Below are 20,172 nucleotides of genomic sequence, written 5' to 3'. Positions count from 1 at the left end.
AAAGTTTCTGGCACTATATTTTTGTCGCGAAAGCTAACTAAATGACATGTTTTGTGTCACCTCTAGTCTGAAAATTCTGCATCACATATTAATTCTAATAGTATATTTTATATTTTACATTATCATATCTGTTTGGGGCCCTATACTTCCAAAAAATGTCATGTGACATGGGTCATATATAAAACATATGAAAATTTTAGGTCCCCATCTTATATGTATGCTATATGAGACCACGAAGAAGCAGAAATCTTATTATTATACCATGTTATACCTCAATATGATTATTCTATATAACGCGACATCTGATTGGTTCTAGAAAATCACGTGACCGGGCGACAAAACGTCGTATCTCCCGGGGAATAAATATCATGTCTCACCTCTTCGGAAATCTGGGGGTTTTTTTCATCCCAAAGGTATGAAAAAGCCAATATGAGCATACGATGATGACAAATATGATGAAATCAAAAACATTTAATCATTTGAATTCTCTATATGCTACAAAAATCAATTTTACTCCATTTGATTCGAATTTATGAAAACAAAGATAGACAATCAGAAAAAAAAAGCCCAAAAGTCACGACGTTATTGATTTCGACAAGTCCAAAAATTATTAGAAATCGACGTATGTTGTATAATCATTTGTTGTTCGGTATAATAAAACTTTTATTGCATGAATGTTTGGGAAATATGAAGATTTATTCTCGGGCTATACCCTCGGGAAATATGATTTTTCTTGGGGGAATGAATCTTCATATCTCCCAAACATTCATGCAATAAATGTATAATGTTATTGTCATTTTATTATTTTTGTTTCAGGCTGGCATAAGACATTATGTGATTCAAATTCGATATGGTAAAATTCATAACGACAAGGCTAATGTTTATAGTAATAAGTGTAATGACTTTTTTTATTCTCCAGCTTTGATCCTTATCGGTTGAGGATTTTAATGAAACCATTAAAACGCGTTCTTTTATTGTTTAAATTAATTTTCAGCCGACAAGGATCAATGCGAACATTGCAAAAATAATACTTGAACCGAATAAAGCTTTTCCTTTGTTAATATCTATATCTTTATATATCAGAGAATCCTGGATATGAAAGGTTGAGAGTGTTTAAAATAGCGGTTAATGTGTTTCATACTAGTAGATAAAAATTATATATATATATATATATATATATATATATATATATATATATATATATATATATATATATATATATATATATATATATATATATATATATATATATATATATATATACACATAAAGATTACGGTGCATTCTGAGTAATGTGGCTTAGAGTAAAAAGTTAGTTATTACATTACTAAAGAGCATATATCAACCCTTACTTTTCGAAATATTTATCCTTTTTCGAAAAACCGATCAAAGATTTGGTTTTCTGGTTTCAAGCTATAATATCTCATTTTGTAACCTGACATTTGTTCAAACACTTTTAGCCCATATTGTAAACCAAATTAGCCCAAATTAATATTTTCTGGAATTTTATTTTTTAATAAAGTTTTGACATGAACCTATTTTTCAATTAGTACAGAGTAAAAACTGTTGTATATATGAGGCAAAAAGGATAGATAACCAATACATGTGCGCATGCGTGTCCTTTGACGTAATTATGAATTGAAATCGATTTATATGACTTTTGTTAAATCAGATAGTTTCAATGTTATTAAAGTTTCTGTTTACATCATCACTAGAAACATCAAGGGATGAGCAACTTTAGGGCTGAGCAAAAGATTTACGTAAAAAGTATCTTTTCACACGAGTCATATTATTAAACGAAGTGAGACTTATCACATTGGCATCACTTATTTTTCTCAAATTCTAAACTGTAATTTTATGATCATAACGTTATATTGGTATAATATGTTTATCATGGATCATATTTAAAAAACCAAAACCTTATATCCTATCCATTTCACGCAAAAAAAACAAAAAATAATAAAATGACAAACAAAATATCTCATTACGCCCCAAAGTCATACGTCTTAGCAGCCATAATCTATGTATTCTTATTACACGCACATAAATACCATGTACGTATGAAGAGAGACGAAACTGACAACTTCATATAAATATGCCGGATTCAAGACCTTAAATGCTCTTATAGTTAACATTTAACTAGATCTAATTTTAATGTTTATTTACTAGTATCAACACTTAACAGTTTGGCCCGGCCTTCATAGAAGATAAAGGTATAAAGCAGGCATGGTGTATAAATGCTAAATGTAATGTTGATGCATTGCAATGCATTACATGTTTTCAAAGTAATGCTAGTAATGTGAAATGCAACAAATTTAGCATCACAAGCAATGGTAATGTAATGCATTACTTTCCAAAATCTGGTGTAATGCTGACATTACATGGCATTACTTTGCATTGCAATGTTTATTCTTAAAATCATGATTGAATCGTATAACTGAAATTGTCTTTGATTTGAAATTATTTTAAAGAAGAAAGAAAAAAAATAATAAATAGTTCGAAAGGATAATATAATCTATTGTCAGCTAGTAATTAAAATGCTGATTTATATGCTAGTAATCATTTTCTGAGTGACAACCCAAGTTGTGACATGTATATGGAAACAATAATGAAACATGTTCTCACTTTTTTATTGAATGTTCAAAATACTGTGTTCAAAGACATTTACTAATCCAAACTATTGATTCCTTAAGACTGTCGATACCTTTTTCAGTTCATCTCATTCTTAATGGTGACATTAGTCTTACTTATGAACAAAATATGGCAATATTTAAATATGTACATGAATTTATAAAATTTACAAAGAGATTGAATTAATCCTTCTAGTCCTTCTTATTGTCCTATACCACAGAACCTGAACCTGTGTATAAAACATTTGTTTGTATTTTTTTTCGCTTTTTTTTCTTCTAATTATTAATATTACTAGTTACTACAAATTATAATATTATAACAGTAAGTATTATTATACCAATTGCATTTTCTGGTCATATATTCCAAATACTGAGTATACATATATATGCATTTATCTATCAATATAATATCTATTGTAATATTATTGTCAATATTGTATGGCACTAAATCTTGTATATATGACCTTGACCTTGAATGTTGGAGAGGATTTATAAAGGCAATGCCTGCTATCCCATCCGTTTATGTGATGTATTGCATGTGTTGTGTTGAACATATTTTATTGACTAATGCCAAAAGGATTGGACACAAGTTCCAAAAACTTAGAATGTCCTCTCCTTGTACATAATATATTACAGTGCTATACAATGCCAGTTAACATTGATAACAGTTATAGAACATGTAATGAAATACAAATAAATCATTAGTTTTAAATCTAGAAATAGAATTAGGATGGATAAGAAAGTTATGCAAATAATTTAAAAACTTAGATAAATCTACCACACTTTTGTATAAATGTATGAACTTCTTTAAATATTTTTATGTTTTCATCATAAGATAAAGTGTTGTCACCCCAAAGTAACAAATGTACATCAATTATATTCAAAAAGTTCAGCGATAAAAGATTATACATAAATGATTGTCTTAATGATGAATATTTTTTACAAACGAAGAACAAGTGATGTGCATCTTCTAAACTTCCACATGAACACATTGGGTTGGCTATTATGTTACACCGATAAAGATCACAATGTATTGCATAATAAGATATTGTTTAAAGGGACTTGGACATGATTTGAGATCAAAAATTTAACTTTTATTTTTATTTTTTATGTATAAAATGGTTTATTGGTGCATTTTAAATGATTGACCAAAATAATGAATGTTAAAGTCAAGTTACAATCGAGATACAGAGGTAAAAATCGATTGTTATGTAAACATAGCTCGAGTCTTATAGTTGTTTACAAAAAATGTAATGTAGAGAATTACCATTTCTTAGGCAAAATGACATGTAAAAAACTAATTCAATATCTTCTTAAATACTATTATCACAAAAGAAAGATACATTTGATTGAAACTTACACCAATACAACACGTATGTAAAAAATGACAATATTCGAGCTTTGTTTACAAAACAAAGAATTATGAACTCTGTATCTTGCTTATAACTTGATATTTGACTTTCAAATTTTGACATAGCATTATAAATTTCTATATTTATCAGTATAAACATTGAAAATGGAAAAATAAAATTTGAAAATTTAAGGTCAAATCGTGTCCAAGTCCCTTTAAATAAAAAGAAATGATTCTTAAGATTAAAAAGAGTGTTGTTATTATGAGATTGAAATCGATTGGAAAGTTTGCTCCAATTAGTTGTGCTTTAATTGATTCAATATGCAACAGCACAAAATGCCCTCAGGACATATGTAAGTTTGTACTGATAGGAAATACAAGAGTTATTTGTGGGTTTTTTTTTTTATTTTTAATTGCCTGAACACAGTATCTTTCAGTCCCAGCTTCAACTGCTCCTGTTGAACGTTCATTTAATATTGCTAGAAAGATTTCAAACTGACAGAATGAAACTTTGATGATCATAAAGTGCAACAGTAATCTTGAATTATTCATTAAATATCCACCCGATAGGGCACGAACATGAACCTGTAGATATAAAAAGTGTATTTTATATTTGAAACATTTGCATATACTCTTTATTTAGCTTTACTTTTAAAAACTTATTATTGACTTAATTTTTCACAAAGTAATGGTAATGATAATGCATTACTTTAGTCATGTAATGGTAATGTAATGCATTATTTCAAGAAAATTAAGTAATGGTAATTTAATGCCCAAATCCATGAAGTAATGGTAATATAATGTATTAATTTACATTGTAATTAGCCCCAAGCCTGGTATAAAGATGGCGCTAGGAACCACACGCACTGCCGTTATTAATTTTGCTCATATTTATAATTAAAATATACATGTATACCCTATATCTAATAATACACTATAGGGCATATATTTTTATAATGAGAATAATGTACAACGTCAGGTGCCTATGCTAGGAACATCTCATTTTTCTGCTTGTATTTCATCCTGTGACCGCAGCATATTAATTCTTTTTTTCAATCACTCTGCCACGATTTACTGTAATGAATTTCTATACGATATCACACCTTCGCGGATTCGATTTTATGCAAAATACACATTCAATATTTCCCGTCATTCTTTTATGTATGAAATCATTTTGAAAAATGCTCCAATTCGACTGTATCATTAACCCATGTCGTTTTTTTTTACCACTGTCAACTTCAACCCAATTTCTCTGGCTTATGCGGAATTGGAGTTCCTTTTTAAATTGAAAATGAAAATCCCAAACTATAGGCAATTTTTTGTTTCTCAACTTTGTGTTAAAACTCACAATCCCCCTTCCATATTGTCAATCTGTCTTGACTCAAATGTTGTTAGATTTAGAAGCTTTGTCAGTCTGTATGTTTGTCCCGTCAAAAAAGAATAAAGCGATGTATCATTGAAAACGTACTTACAGGCCTTTTTCAAAAACTCTATACATTCTGTGTTTCACTGATGATTTTTGGTACCAAATTTCATCGTCGAGACAAATTTTACCAGAACCTTAATACGAATAAAAAAAAATATGACTGTCATCGCATAAAATTTACGTAAAATGATAATATATATGTACATGTTATAAATGTATTTGAGGGAACAGTAGAATAATATTGATTGAACTCTGACTGTAAGGTGTGAGTATTTAAAAGGAGCTGCGCGAAGAATTTTCAATTGTAGCAAATAAGTATAGTCTTATGAGCAGCTTACCGCACCACGAATCGTGAAGCAAGAGCGACCAGTTTCGTAAGGAGTTCCAAGCACAATACAGGCAGATACATTAGTTCGCATGCGTGCGCTGAGGAAGCCAGATGGGCGAGGAACTGCTATTCTATGTTGGTGGACAAAAATATCATTTTTCTCGAGATGAAATTGCAAAAGGCCACTGTGAAAAGCTCCGGGAATGGATTCGAGATCACCCTAACCAGAAAATAGTCATAAATCGACCAAAGTTATCTTTTGAAGCCATTTTGGACTTTCACTTGACGGGTAATCTCCATATGCCAGTTGCCGTATGTCCTGAACTTTTCAAAGAGGAACTTGATTTCTGGGAAATTTCCCATAAAACATTAGAAAAGTGTTGTCTCACCCGGTTGTCGAGTTACTTCCGTGACAAAGCATTGCTTAAAGATTACAGAAAATCAGGAAGCTGTCTGCCGCAGAAGCATGTGTCAACTCAGAAAAATGTCTTCAACAAAAGTCTTCGAAAACTCTGGAACATTTTGAACTACCAAGACAATTGTCTGGAAACAAAGGTAGGTGACGTAATTCTTAACAGGTCCTTTATTTGTCTTGAGTTCTTTTTAGTTAATATGATTTCTTCTCTTGACCAAGTTTTTAATTTATAGCATGTATATTAATCGTATGCACTTATATTTACAAAGCAGGAAAGATTCATGTAGTGTCTTTTTTTTAATTTTGAATTTGGTAAAATTTCTTCTAAAGTAGCGATAGTTATCTAGCCACGAATATTAAACCTGAGGTTTTTATGTCAGTAATCCATGGTCCAAATCACTGTTTGAATTATTAATTTCGAGACCTTGATATGATACGTACATTATTCTATTGCTTATCGAATGTGTAATTTACTATTGATTTTCGAAAATTTTAATCTTTGATATAATTGAAACGATCATTGCTCACTTCATTTAGATCATGCCCTCTAATTATTGCTGCCATCAAAATGCAGGTACATGGCTTTCAATTATTGGTTCAACTACAGCTTTCTTTAAAGATACATGTATGGCTTTATATCAATTCACTGGGGTGCCATTATCTGTAGAACTTTCGAGAGAAGAGAGACGAGAATGCCCTGCAAACACTTACGATAAAATCTGCATATGCCAATTAATTCAAGTTGATTGCTTATAGAAGCTCTATTTCACGGACAGTTGTTTACAATACCATATCTACTTCAGGAGAAAACTCGCTCATTCTGAGATCTCTACGATTCATCATAGAGCATCGTGTCGAGGTCTAAGATACCGTTTTAGATTTGATGAGCAACCATTGATAGGGGTAGATTTATGTATGGCTTTGGTAAACAAAAGAATACGTGGAATACATATCCTCTTCTTCCAAAATAAACTGAAACTATTTCTATCTAAAAACATGCGTGCAATAGTACGTTCTAACAAAACCAATAAACTGCTGAAGTTGCAGAGTCGGTTTGAGAACAGTGTGTTGCCTGGTTGAAGAAAAACGATTGTCTTGTACTATCGCATTACTAGCGCACGAGTAAGGAGAGTAGAACCTTTAAACTCAGTGTGATCTGTTTTTTTCTCGCATTATCATCGGTGTGAGATTGGTTTGTCCGGTGTGAGACAGCAGTGTGAGATTTTTCTGTCTTTCACTGTGTATTACTACGCCGTTTTAAAACGTAAACAAATGTTGTCTGCTGTAGGGAAATGTAAAATGGTGCATTGAGGTTATCCATTGAGTAATTGTGTTGCTTAATTGATTACAATTTATCATATTTTTAATTAAAAAACTGTCGTATGCTCTCATTTTGACTTGCACTATTTGAAGCACGCGGAGGGATATACCGAAAGTAATCTTTTGAACGTCATAACAGAAAGTTGTCAAACATAATTTTTTTAAGGTAATATAATGCGAGAAAAAGAATCATTCATTATATACTCGTGTGGGATAGTGAAATTCCACCGAGGGGACAAGATTCACGGCCTAGGACTCGGCAAAGCCTCGTCCTAGACCGTGAATCTTGGCCCCGAGGTGGAATTTCACTATCCCACACGAGTATATAATGAATGATTCTTTTAGTAACTTTTGCAAGACTCGGAAGACTGATCACGTCAACATTTCCAGACCGTTTATTGTGACGTTAAAACAAGATCTATTGTTATATTCAGTAGTATATTCTCACTATATAACTCTATATAGACGAATAGTCAATAATTGTAATATCAGCTCGTCCGAAAAATATTGACCGGTCAATATTTTTTAGATATTGACCGGCTAGGAATAATATCTAGAGAACATTCCCTCTATTTCAAATAATTGCCTCTGATTTGTTGATTCGTAAACGGTGACGTAAATAATTCTTCGCGACTCCAAAACAAGGTGACGTCATAATAGACAGTCAGTCAAGGCAAGTAAACAACGAACGCGCAATGCAACGGTTTGCTATCATAACGGATATAAGGATTTGCGAATTACTGTGAAGTAAAATCAGGTAGAACACCTGTCTGATAATTCTTACGGTCGGCGGAATATCACAAGTGACCGTTTGATGCTGAGGATATTTTGGAAAAGAACTTTGCACAAAATTGAATTCGTGAATTCTTTGTTGAGCTGAGAAAATTACGGCGATCTGTTTTCAATTACTTTCTTAAATTTTGGTTTTTTTTCTTCATATAACAAAACAAATATTGACTGGGGTTGAGGGCAACATTGATTATATTAGCCCCCTTGGGACGAAAATATTGCCCTCCGCTTCGCGTCGGGCAATATTTCGTCCCTCGGGGGCTAATATAATCAATGTTGCCCTCAACCCCAGTCAATATTTGTATAATATTCAAAAACATTGCAGACATCTGGGAGTTTGCGTCAACCAGTCGTAACCTCGACATGTTGCTCGCTCTTCAAGCTGGTTGAGAAATTAAATTGCTAAAATTAAAATTCAATCAAACGGCTGAGAAGATCTTTTTAAAGAAACATATGGTCTAAAAGTGTTCACAACACGCAACAAAGATACTTATACACAAAATCAAAGCAGATTTATAAGTATAATCAATAAAGTTTTATCACAGTTATCTATACTCTTTCTTGCGAAAATTGTCACAAATTTCGCGTTTTGAATTTCGACGACCTCTGACGCCATTTATAACATGTACGTTATCGACCAGCTCGTGTTTTGTTGGCTATCCCTGTTTTTGTAATCGGAGGCGATAAACCACGTCGACGGTAATTTTAGAAACTAATACACCCATCATATTGAAAACTCACAATAAAATACCATATTAGAACCGTTTCAACATGAGAATGGACTTTCGATGGGATGTTTCTATAGTTTCCTCAACAAAACAGGCTGTCAAATATTGACCTATAGCTCCTTTCTTCTTATTCGCAAGATGAAGCTTATTGGTACTGCTTTTGTGTTAAATTACCGCTGTTTCAACTGAAATATACATTCCTGGCTGAAATTGGACAGGAGTATCATTGCGTTCAATCAATCTTGAATCCAGATAGTATTTTCCCCTATATTTTATTTAAAAAAAATGATTGTGATTCATAAAGAAACTGACAAGAATGGAATACAAGTATACCAAATTCAGTAAAAAAAGGACTACCCTTGTACGTATATAATTATGCGCGTCCCCTTTCTTTTAAAAGCTGGTTTTAGTTGCAATGTTTGGCTAATTAAATATATTAACTTCAATTCAAACCGCAATAACAAACTATAATGTTCACATTATTGATGTGCTTTTGCTTTTTATAAATATTGATACTTTTGTGTGGATTGTTTCGCGATCAATCGAAACCTCGGTATTTTAAGAACACGAACACAGCCTTCCAAGTTGACGTAGTAACTATGGTAACCTTTGCATACTAGTATATGAAATAATTGGCTGTTCGATAAATTCTGTGTAATATTATTTACGTATTTTTAATTGATTGAATAATTAAGAAAGATGTAAACATTTACAGTAAAATGCTTTGGTTGTGAATGAAGTTTGCAGAAATAAATTAATGTCAAATTTATGTATTAAGAATTAAAGATCTATATAAAGGTCTGGCCACGCATAGTCACATATTTTCTTAATATTTCTTACATGACACACCTAGGTGTACAACACAAAAAGACACTAAAAGTTTATTGCTTGGGACAACCGTTGCCATGGTAATCGAGGCTAAATATGGAAACATAGCAAAAATTACCTACTCTGGAGCCTGATATTTGAAGGTTTTGCCCCCCTAATTGAAGCCATTAAAGACATAAAACAACCTTTGTACTATTGTCAATTTTTTATATATTCGATCAGTGCTTACTATCTATTCGATATATATTACTTTAGTCAGGTACTCTTTACACAATTGCGCTGAAAAATAAAGTTCCATTCATCGTCAGCAGTTACAACATTATAACAAATGTCTAGGATATCAATGTATATTTTATACGTGAAAGAAAACAAAATCAACGTAAAATTATTTTTTAAAATCACCTTTTTCAAAGAAATATATTAATGTGAAGTATTCATATTCCTACGCTATCTGCCTCCTCAGTCTTTTTCATGAAAATATAGGCCATTCTTCGATTGAAAATTTTTCACTAATGAATATTGCTTATATTATTACAAAAATTATATTTTTATATTACTTTTATGATTACTGTTCGTTAGTTATCACATAATCTCTTTAATTTTTTATTGTGTATGAGTGTGTTTTTCCTTTCTTTTTCTTTGACGGAACATATTTCTGATCGCACTCGTGGCGGTAAACTCTCTTTAAGGATGTGTGCACTGTTTGCTAGTGACGCAAGATTAGTGGCAGTATTTGCTACGGACATAAAGAACTTTGTTCGCATGTTTTCTTAACAAGTTCAGTGATTTTAACTTTAGTTTTAACAGTGCTCGGCTAAGCACAGTAAAAATTCAAGTTATTTAAAAGTCGAATATCTGGGATATGGGGTAACCCATATCTATTCTTGTTTGCTTTTTGCGTTTTTTTTAATAAGTCGAAAGGTGAAACCATTTGATTTTAATTAACATACCTTAGGTATCAATATCTATGCAATATACATTTTTTATGAAAATTGACATCCTTTGCTATGGTAACGGGTATTTAGATTATAGAAATAATGTATATCCCCCAAAATAGGACATTTCGAAAATCTTCGTTGCTCTGAGTTGGGGATATCTAATGTTTCAACGTCCCTGTCACTGTCAATCTTAATTGTTTTTCCCATAAAGTTGTATCATGATAAGGTAAACGTTTAAGCCCTTAAGACTCTCATTTAGAACGATATAATATTCCAAATTTACATGTACATTACGAAAATGAAAAAAAGCAGTTATATTGATTCCATGGAACGTTTACTGCTCTGTTTAATTTCCCCGAGGGTTTGACTTCGTATTGACTAAAAGATACTAATGAATATCTAATTCAATTTTTTTTTCGTTCAGAATAGGAAAAATAGGAAAATAAAATGATAATTGACAGTTTTATTCTTCAGGCCTACTTCTGTTTGTCTACGTGTATGATTATCCTGTCCATCTTTGGAGTCGCCATCAGCACTCTACCAGAGTTTAGACTCAAGGACCAGCCACTGGTGGTAGAGGTGACCGCAGAACCAACCACCACGCTGCCCCCACCCCCCGACTACTGCAAACTTCTGTACGAGAGAGAAACATTTACTGCGACTTTGATTCCCCCCCAGGATACAACTGCAAACACCTCGTCGAAAGAGAGAAAATTCATTGAAAAGATTTTCCCAGAACCAGTTCATAAAAAGATCCCGTCTTTAAAACAGACTCTGGACCGAGGCACCAGTGCGTTTTTCTATATTGAGATCATTACGACAGTTTTCTTTACCATCGAGCAAGCTTTGCTGCTCATTTCTGGACCGAGGCTTGTCTCGCATTTCATGAACGCCATGAACATTATCGAAATGTTGCTCCTACTTGCCAGTTATTGTCGTTTCTCTCTTCATTTCCTAGAATTGGAATATGAAGACAACGGTTGGTCCTTATTATTGTACGTACAAATGTTTCGAGTTTTAAGGATCGTCCGGGTCATGCGTCACGTGACTGCCTTCAAAGTCTTAAACTATTCCATCAGTGCCGGGAAAAAGGACCTCTGTATCATCATTTTGTACATTTTTATGGGGATCGTGATTTTTTCCAATCTGATTTTCTTTTTCGAGTTATCGGAAGATTTCCACAGTATTCCGGATGCCTGGTGGTGGACCTTGATTACCATGACAACCGTGGGATATGGCGATATGATACCTAAAACCATCGCGGGAAAAGTTCTCGGTTGCGTCTGCGCAGTTTCCGGTGTAATTATGTTGTCGCTTGTAATACCTATATTTGTCAACACTTTCCTATTCCTGTATCAGTATGCAGAATTAGAATCGGTGAACATCCCGGCCCCCAAGAAGCGGTGCACAGCGAGTAGAACAAGCACTTCTGGTGACACAGAAATTACTGTAGATCCCGAGTAATCTGAGTTTTACAAGACTTTAAATCTTCTAATCTCGCCTAACGTCATACAAATTATTTAATACATTTTCACAGATTTAAAATAGCACCAAATTTTTCTATTACAGCATCATATCCTTCGTATTTTATCGTCTATCATATCTTGTAAATAACAATACATACATATATTGTTTGTATTTGTATATATATTATTATATATAGTAACTGTTATCAAATTTTTACTTCAACTTGAAATATGTTACTTGTTTGTTAAATAAAACATTTGTCAAGTTCTTTTTGTCTGTTATTTTTAATACTTTTATGAGTATTTGAACATCTTAATACACGAACTATTAATCGAACACGTTATCTAAATCAGGTATTTTTCGAAAGGATCTACTTTAAAACCACAAGTTTTCGTAGCAACTCAATTTTGTTTATTACCTTAAGATGGCTGGATGGTGGTGGCCATTTTTAGAATATATTTACCTCCTTTTGAAGAAGAGCTCTATAAAGATATAGGAAAATGTTCGAATTTTAAAGCTAAAGTTTATGGATTTTTTTGGCTAAAAATAGTTTAAGGCTAAAGAAATCATCTCTAACATTTAAAGGTAGATCTAATGGGTAATTTGTTGACCATCAAGACTCCTTAACCCATTGTCTTCGTGAAATATATGTTACATTAAAAGTTTAAAATCAAAGATTTCTAAACTTAAATATAACAATCTAGTAAACCTAAATATAACAACCTAGATTGTTATATTAAAGTTTAGATCTCTTTGATTTTAAACTTTTAATGTAACATATCAGCATGTATATTTGATTTATCACTCACATTTTATTCTATATCTGTTTGATGTTTACCGAAGCCTTTTCCTACAGGTGATCGTGAACTACAATAAATGCTACTAAACTTCGCGACCTAACAATGATTTTTAAAGAAATTACTTTGATATTTGGAAATTCGTTAAAAATATCACGTGGCAATGTTATTCAAATAAGCATTGATTTATTCACATAAACACACATAAAATGATAATGAATTTATTCACGAAGGCGAGGGAACAATCTGAAGAGAGTTCATAAGCAAAAAAATAGAATATTGACTTTTATGTTTAAACCAAGGATCATTCATGATTGTGTATAAGTTTAATCAGAGATGTATTTAAATAATCTGTAAAAACTAAGATAAAAACAATTCTAATTAGATGTAATTAATAAAAAAAAAAAAGTAATGTAATTATACTAGAAATCTTGTAATGAAGAAAAAAATTGGATTTTTAAAAAATTTTTCAGCCATTTTAGAAATATTCTTTTGAATTTTCAAAAAAATAATTGTCATTGCAGTATGCAAATAAGCGTTGTCATTGTTTGTGCCATTGAACTTTAATTCACAGCATTCAACACGATTGTTATAGATAATGTAGTTAAGTCTGTGAATTAAAAACCATAATGTAACACTTTCCCTTGAAGAAATAATAGGTACTGTCAAAGCAATATGAGATGCATGCATTTTTCATAGCAGAAACAAATTACGTGAGAAAATAAAAAGATTTTAGTTTAAAAACTTCTTACAGCTTTTTTGAAAAATCCTATTTACTTTAAATTTTAGTTGCATTTAATACAACAACGTCACGTTATTTAACACAAAAAAAATTAAAAAAATGAAAATGTACCTGCAGTTCTGTTCTTATTGCTATGACGCGGTACACTTAGTGGACAAGCCGACTGGTACTGAAGATCGATCTCAGCCACCTGACGTTATATAATTTTGCTTATACATGTAATAGAAAAATATACCACATGCCTGATAATATTAAGGTATTATTAGGTGGGGGGGTTGTTAAATTTTTTATTATGAAAAAATATAAACGTATAACATCAGCTGCCTGTGCGTGAGTTATGTGTCAAGTGTTTTAAGCATACAAGCAGTCTATTCTATCCCATCCCGTTTTGCAATAGGATCTTCACTGCAGGCAGCTGTTGTATTGGTATGTTCCACCATACGACAACATGGCGAAACTCAACACGAAAAACTTCTAGTATGTAGAATAATAATTATCCTAAAAGCATTCTTTATTTTTTATTAATATTGCAGATTGGACTATAAATCGATAAAATCGGGTGCATGTTATCTCTGATTTGAGGAAGCAGTGAAATATTTAAAATTCCAATTATCAATTTCGTGGAGAATCTAAATACTTTCATTGGTTTAGATCTTTCAAATTTTACCCCAAAAAATTGTTTTAAATCTGTTGGAAAAAAAAACCAAAAGCCCTAGCGGAATTCGATCTCATGACTTACAGATTCATACCCAACTCCCTAACCCATTGCGCTACGCTGTTACAGGTAACAATTTTTGGAAAGAAAAAAGTAATGTAATTATACTTGATTTTATTTTTTACGTCACAATATGAAAATGTCCAACACCACCTTAACAGATAATGCATTAAAAATGGGTTTGTCATGAACGCTTATAGGTAATATATGCCGTTTGTGGGAAAGGCCCAAGAAGTTGCAAATGCAATCTGATCTGCATATGGTTTTTTTCACAGGCACCTGACGTTATATATTTTTCTCATAATAAAAAATAAACCCTATATCTAATAATACACAAAGTACGCATCGCCGCCATCTTCGATTTACTTCAACTGTCAGATCAGGTGGAAGTTTCGCTTGAAACTCATCGGTAAAATTCTGCGATCATCTCCGTCTTCCGATCGTTCCTTCAACACCTACAATAAGCTTACAACTGATTCAACTAGAACGGTGCATTACACCTGTACTTAATAAAAAAGAAAACCTCGATCGGCATCTACTGCCTTAGATTTGCAACGAAAGGCTAAAGGGAGGACGGAAGTTGACATAATTGCGTCATACTTCGAGCAAACCCTTGCAAAATTAGCACTGATATGCGTATTCAAAAGGCTTTGGTTTTGAATTGGATCAACATACAAGTTAAACTGACTGAAGTGGATAATACATACTGTATGTTGTCAATAATTACTTTTATTACACAATTTTTATGCAAACATGTTTATAAATCCATATATTTTGAAATATTTATCACAAACATAAGGAAGAGGGAAATCTCATTTTCATAAATGTGATAACTTCCTAATCTCAGCGAGATTCGTCGAGACTGAAAAATTTTTGACGGACGCCTCTTCCGAATCTCAGACCAGTGCCACACAAAGTGATTCGGGAAAATTTGCCCCAACTTCTGCCGGTTGTTATGTTAGAAATACGCTGAATTAAATCATCTGCTCGCTTCAACTTTTTACTTTGAACATCCCTTTAACTCCCTATCAACATAAAATGTTAGATTCCTACCGTTAAAAGATTTATATCCCACAAAATATGAGCTTGTTTATTTTTCAATTCATTTCCACACTCATTCACATCTCCAATGCTGAAGAGTTCCAGTCAAGGTCATAAATAGACTGTTTCAAAATATCTCGACGAATCTCGCTGAGATTAATAACTTCCCTCCACCCACATGTTTTTTTTTCTCAAGGTTATAGTTTCTTTTAACACAATTAACATGCCATAAATAATGTCAAAAGCAACTTTCATCACAATGTTCCTATTTTCTAAACAAAATCAGAGAAATTCAGTATGGGATGTGACATGGGTCTTGCTCAGCCATGTACGATCCATATTAGTCTACGCCTTGAAATAAGAAGAGCATGGCTTTCAAGACTTTCAGTACTTCGATTGATATGACTGGCATGTATGACTGAAGTATTTTGTATGTGTGCGTGTGTCGGGTGGGGGGTAACAATATTTTTACAATAGATCTTCTGAAATATTATTTAGTTGTTGAAAGACGGAGCTATTCATTTTATCTGTGTTTGTTTTCAAATAAAGTATGTGGATAAAAATTAGAATGTAGATTTCGCCTTAAACTATTTTAGAATCTGTTAAAATTCGTAAATAAGATTATGTCATTGTATCAATGTAGCAACCATTGCTATTTGTGATGCCTGAAAGAATTCTAATTAATCAAATATCTATCTATCTATCTATCTATCTATCTATCTATCTATCTATCTATCTATCTATCTATTGCTATCCTTTTTTTAACAATTTGGTCAGATTTTAGAGCTATTTGCCATTGTATGAATAACTACATTTTAAGCTATGTTACAATTGCGATCGTCCAAAATACGTTTTCTTGTCTTTTTTTTTACACGTTTTTCTTTTTGGAGATTTATTTTTCATTAACTCTTTTTTTGGCTAGTCGATATGATAAATAAGCAAATATATTTTTTTTAACTGCGTACTAGTATATGGAGGATTGGATTTCTCTTTCTATATACAACCTACTGATAGATAATAACGTATTGCTTTTTCTCACCGTGAGTGTAATATGATATTGGCTCTATTGGTTTATACGGGATGTAGAATTGCGATACAAAACCCGTAGGTCATGTATTTTGCATAACACTCTTGAAATAACATGCATGTGAAACCATCGACAATGAAAACCTTTTGCTTTGCATTGCTTTTTTTTTTACGTAAATACCAAAATAGCACGTTCAAGTATCAAGTAAGAAGAGCATTGTCTTCTCCAATCGATATTGTTCATTTTTTCTTTAACTCTCGCTTGTTGGATACAAAGTACATGTATTTCCAACTCACGTGTGTCCACCTCATTCCCAGCAATAACAATACAATCACTTGAAGGATTTCTCAACGTAAATAAAAAATGGTGCGTAAAGGATTAACTCTCGCCTAATTGTAAGCCGTGAATTTAGATTGTGTCAAAACTCATATAAACCTAAATCCATAAATTTATCTGAAATACGATTTAAAAAAAATAAACCCTGTATGACATTTTTTAAGTTTGACATAATTATATCTATTTACAATAAGAGTCAAGCCGCATCTTTAGTATAACTGTTTGATGATTACGATTATATTAACAGTATCTTGATTGACTGATTGATAATTAGATTGGCAAATAATTCAATAGTAATGGTAGATATGAAGCTAAACGCGTCTATCACAATAAGATGTCGATGATATCCAGTGTAACCAGAGAGAGAGAGAGAGAGAGAGAGAGAGAGAGAGAGAGAGAGAGAGAGAGAGAGAGAGAGAGAGAGAGAGAGAGAGAGAGAGAGAGAGAGAGAGAGAGAGAGAGAGAGAGTCTGTTTGACAGACAGACAGAGGCGACACTGTTAGGCAGACAAATAGCCAGCAAAGATGAGTAAAAGAACAATTTATTGAATGATTAATCAGCATTAAATTTTCAAATATTAGGTAAACCAATTGTGTGTTGCACAATTATATTGAAGTAATTCATTTAGTTAGCAATCTAGTTAAGTCCATGTGAAACCTAGAAATCAAAGCTTTCTGAAGCAGGAAAAGATGATGGCAGAAGATCGCTTAGCAGACGATTTTTTCTGCTTGCCCTCGCTGGCAAAAAGGAAGTCCTTATCGGTGGAACTCTCCCCTTCGCTCCTAAAATCGTTGTGTTCTCTAGGCATGTCTTTTGCCAATTCCTTACGACAGTTCTGGATATCTGTTGTGATTTTAAACACAGAATTCAATTTAAATTAAACTCCGAACTTTTCCACATATCATGTTTATACATATTTCAAGTTTCACGTTAATACTAGTACTATAAAAAAGCAAAAAAATTGTACTTTGCTTACCTGGATTTTCTTCTGCCAAAGAACTGTTCTGGAATCAAGTAAAGAAAGCATTGATAATTATGAGAGAGAGAGAGAGAGAGAGAGAGAGAGAAAGGAGAGAGAGATTATTATTATTTTTTAATAAAATCTGTTACTGTGTAGTATATAAGTATAAAATATAATCACCTATGAGTTTTATTTCGTTCTAAATTAACCTGATTTTAAAAAAAGTGATGACACAGTTATATTATATTTAATTGTCTTTTCGCTGATACCTTTTTGGAGAAAATATTTCCAAAGAAACGGCTCAACTTGTACTTATTACCATGGAGACTATACCCTGAAATAAAAATGTGACGTAAGTTAACCTTAAGTGAAGAAAAAAAAAAGTAAGATATGTGTAATAAAATTGAGGCCCTAAGGATGAACCGCTCCTCGAACAACATTGTGCAAGCCTATACTTGCAAGATATAGCTTTACAGCATACATTAAATATAATTTAAAAAAAACACTTGCTCAAATACACTTTAATCTCACGGACTAATATTTTATCAACCTGCTTCTAGTCGAGTTTACAAAACGATGGCATCCTGCTTAATACATGTAATTTCATTGTTGTTCTATACGCGTACGTTAATATTGACCCCATTGTTCTTCTTTAGATAAACCGACTGATATATATTTTTTCTTGTTACTGACTGTATTTGTTCAAAAAGAAATGCTGAAATATCTTATACTCGCTTGTTTTCATATCAAAAGTAATAAACTATTTCCTCGACTTTTAAGGAAGAGTTTTTTTTTAAAATTATACGCATAAATGTGTCTATTAATTTTTCTAGGTCTTTATTCGGTTACGCTGTTAAATGATAACTCCACTATACAAGTATGCTGGCATATTACTCAATAATTGTCTTCGGAACAGAAGTTAGCTAGATATTTATTTTTCATCTTTTCTTTTTAAAATTTTTATGTTACTGACAAACCTCAACACATCTATGTTATTGAAAAAATACCCAAGGCGGCTGAAAAGAAGTCGAAGAATTAAATGTAGTTTACAGACAGACATAATGTCGGATATTTGGCGATAGGTAATCAGAAAAAACCACTTAAACCTTAAGCCCACAAAATTGATAAAATGTTTTAAAATCTAACTTTTTGGACTGGGCAAGAGAGTGTCCTTGTCTTTCGATGTTACTTTAAAGGAGTTTACAATCTCTTCTTCATTGTGAGCAGACGATTCTTCATCATCGCTATCCAACGACACCGGTACTAGTGACGTCAGTTCACGAAAGAGGTATTCCGAGGAAACACTAACGTTGAAATTCTTGTTTGCCCGGTGAAGTGGAAACTGCTCTTCCTAGAAGACGGAATAAATCAAATACATGTATCAACTCGGATGGTATTTTTGGTGACTAATCATTTTAATATCACAAAGTGCAAAATAGACCTATTGTCACAGAAATTAATGATATTTTAATTATAGTAATTTTAAATACAAAGATGACGTCAATATTACCAGTCCTGTAGAACTAGTTGAGGTACGGACACCACCAACAGCGGAAGAATAAGAACTCTCCATCACTGCATTACTGTTTGTTGTCTCCTCAGCCATTGCTGACATATGAAAGTTAACATTTAAGAATATTGTTAAAACTTTGCGAACATTTGAAAAATAACAAATATGAGAAAATGAATTTAATATAAAAGACGAGAAAAAATTAAAATTGAAATAATACTTTAAAAACTATGACTAACTCTTACCTTCTGGCACGATCGTCCTCTATAAACAATGAGTGACGTCACAATTAGATTCAACATTGTTACGTCATATGAAAATTCTAAATTCTAAAAACATCCCCCCCGTCCGTCTTGATAGTTATATTTTCAGTAATTTTTTTTGAATTTACATATAAAAAATAGAATTATCATGGAGTTGGCCCCCCCCCCCCCACTTGTGTGTGAGCCGGTAAAAAATTGATATGAAAATAAGGAAATTAGTATTGACATTGAAGTTATATACTACCCCCCCCCCCTCCACGGATTAGGATTTCGAGGATTTTGTGAAAGTCCGAATATCCTTTTTTTTGGCCTCCCCCCCCCCCCCCCCCCCCCACGGATTAGGATTTTGAAGATGTCCAAAGATATATAAACGAAGTTATGATGTAATCTCATTCTAAGGTCAGTCGGGAGATTACGCGACGATTTTTTTAATTCAGAAATTTTTTTATAAGTTATTCACATGAAGTTTTACGTTCAAAGGGTGTTGAATTAAATAAATCCTATTTCTTTATATCTCTCTACAGAATGTGTTTTTATCAGTTCATTCTGATTGCAGGATT

General features: G+C 32.4%; 2 protein-coding genes across 2 annotated transcripts; one reads left to right on the top strand and one right to left on the bottom strand.

The window, feature by feature from the left end:
- Window positions 1-5,697: 5,697 nt before the first annotated feature.
- Window positions 5,698-12,487, top strand: LOC105346908 (potassium voltage-gated channel subfamily A member 1). The gene is made up of 2 exons (XM_011455674.4): window positions 5,698-6,290; window positions 11,228-12,487. Exons 1-2 carry the CDS (start codon window positions 5,847-5,849, stop codon window positions 12,215-12,217), a joined length of 1,434 nt encoding a protein of 477 aa, XP_011453976.3. The 5' UTR covers window positions 5,698-5,846; the 3' UTR covers window positions 12,218-12,487.
- A 4,915-nt stretch (window positions 12,488-17,402) lies between these two features.
- On the bottom strand, window positions 17,403-19,683 carry LOC105346907 (uncharacterized). The gene is made up of 6 exons (XM_011455673.4): window positions 19,595-19,683; window positions 19,350-19,447; window positions 18,986-19,190; window positions 18,109-18,173; window positions 17,855-17,882; window positions 17,403-17,721 (listed from the first exon to the last, which is right to left on the bottom strand). The coding sequence occupies exons 2-6, from the start codon at window positions 19,443-19,445 to the stop codon at window positions 17,543-17,545; spliced, it is 573 nt and encodes a 190-aa protein (XP_011453975.4). The 5' UTR covers window positions 19,446-19,447; window positions 19,595-19,683; the 3' UTR covers window positions 17,403-17,542.
- Window positions 19,684-20,172: the final 489 nt, after the last annotated feature.

This window comes from Magallana gigas, chromosome 6 (genome assembly GCF_963853765.1).
Source record: "Magallana gigas chromosome 6, xbMagGiga1.1, whole genome shotgun sequence".
Lineage (NCBI taxonomy): Eukaryota > Metazoa > Mollusca > Bivalvia > Ostreida > Ostreidae > Magallana > Magallana gigas.
Note: the sequence above shows the minus strand (reverse complement) of the source record. Positions and strands in the feature narration are given on the sequence as shown.

Excerpts from the sequence above, each read along its gene's own strand:
- LOC105346908 (XM_011455674.4), top strand. The coding sequence starts at position 5,847 with ATGGGCGAGGAACTGCTATTCTATGTTGGTGGACAAAAATATCATTTT. Across the intron at positions 6,291-11,227 it reads ACAATTGTCTGGAAACAAAG|GCCTACTTCTGTTTGTCTAC; the intron begins GTAGGTGACGTA and ends TTTATTCTTCAG.
- LOC105346907 (XM_011455673.4), bottom strand. The coding sequence starts at position 19,445 with ATGGCTGAGGAGACAACAAACAGTAATGCAGTGATGGAGAGTTCTTAT. Across the intron at positions 17,883-18,108 it reads GAAATATTTTCTCCAAAAAG|AACAGTTCTTTGGCAGAAGA; the intron begins GTATCAGCGAAA and ends ACTTGATTCCAG. Across the intron at positions 17,722-17,854 it reads TTTGGCAGAAGAAAATCCAG|ATATCCAGAACTGTCGTAAG; the intron begins GTAAGCAAAGTA and ends AAATCACAACAG.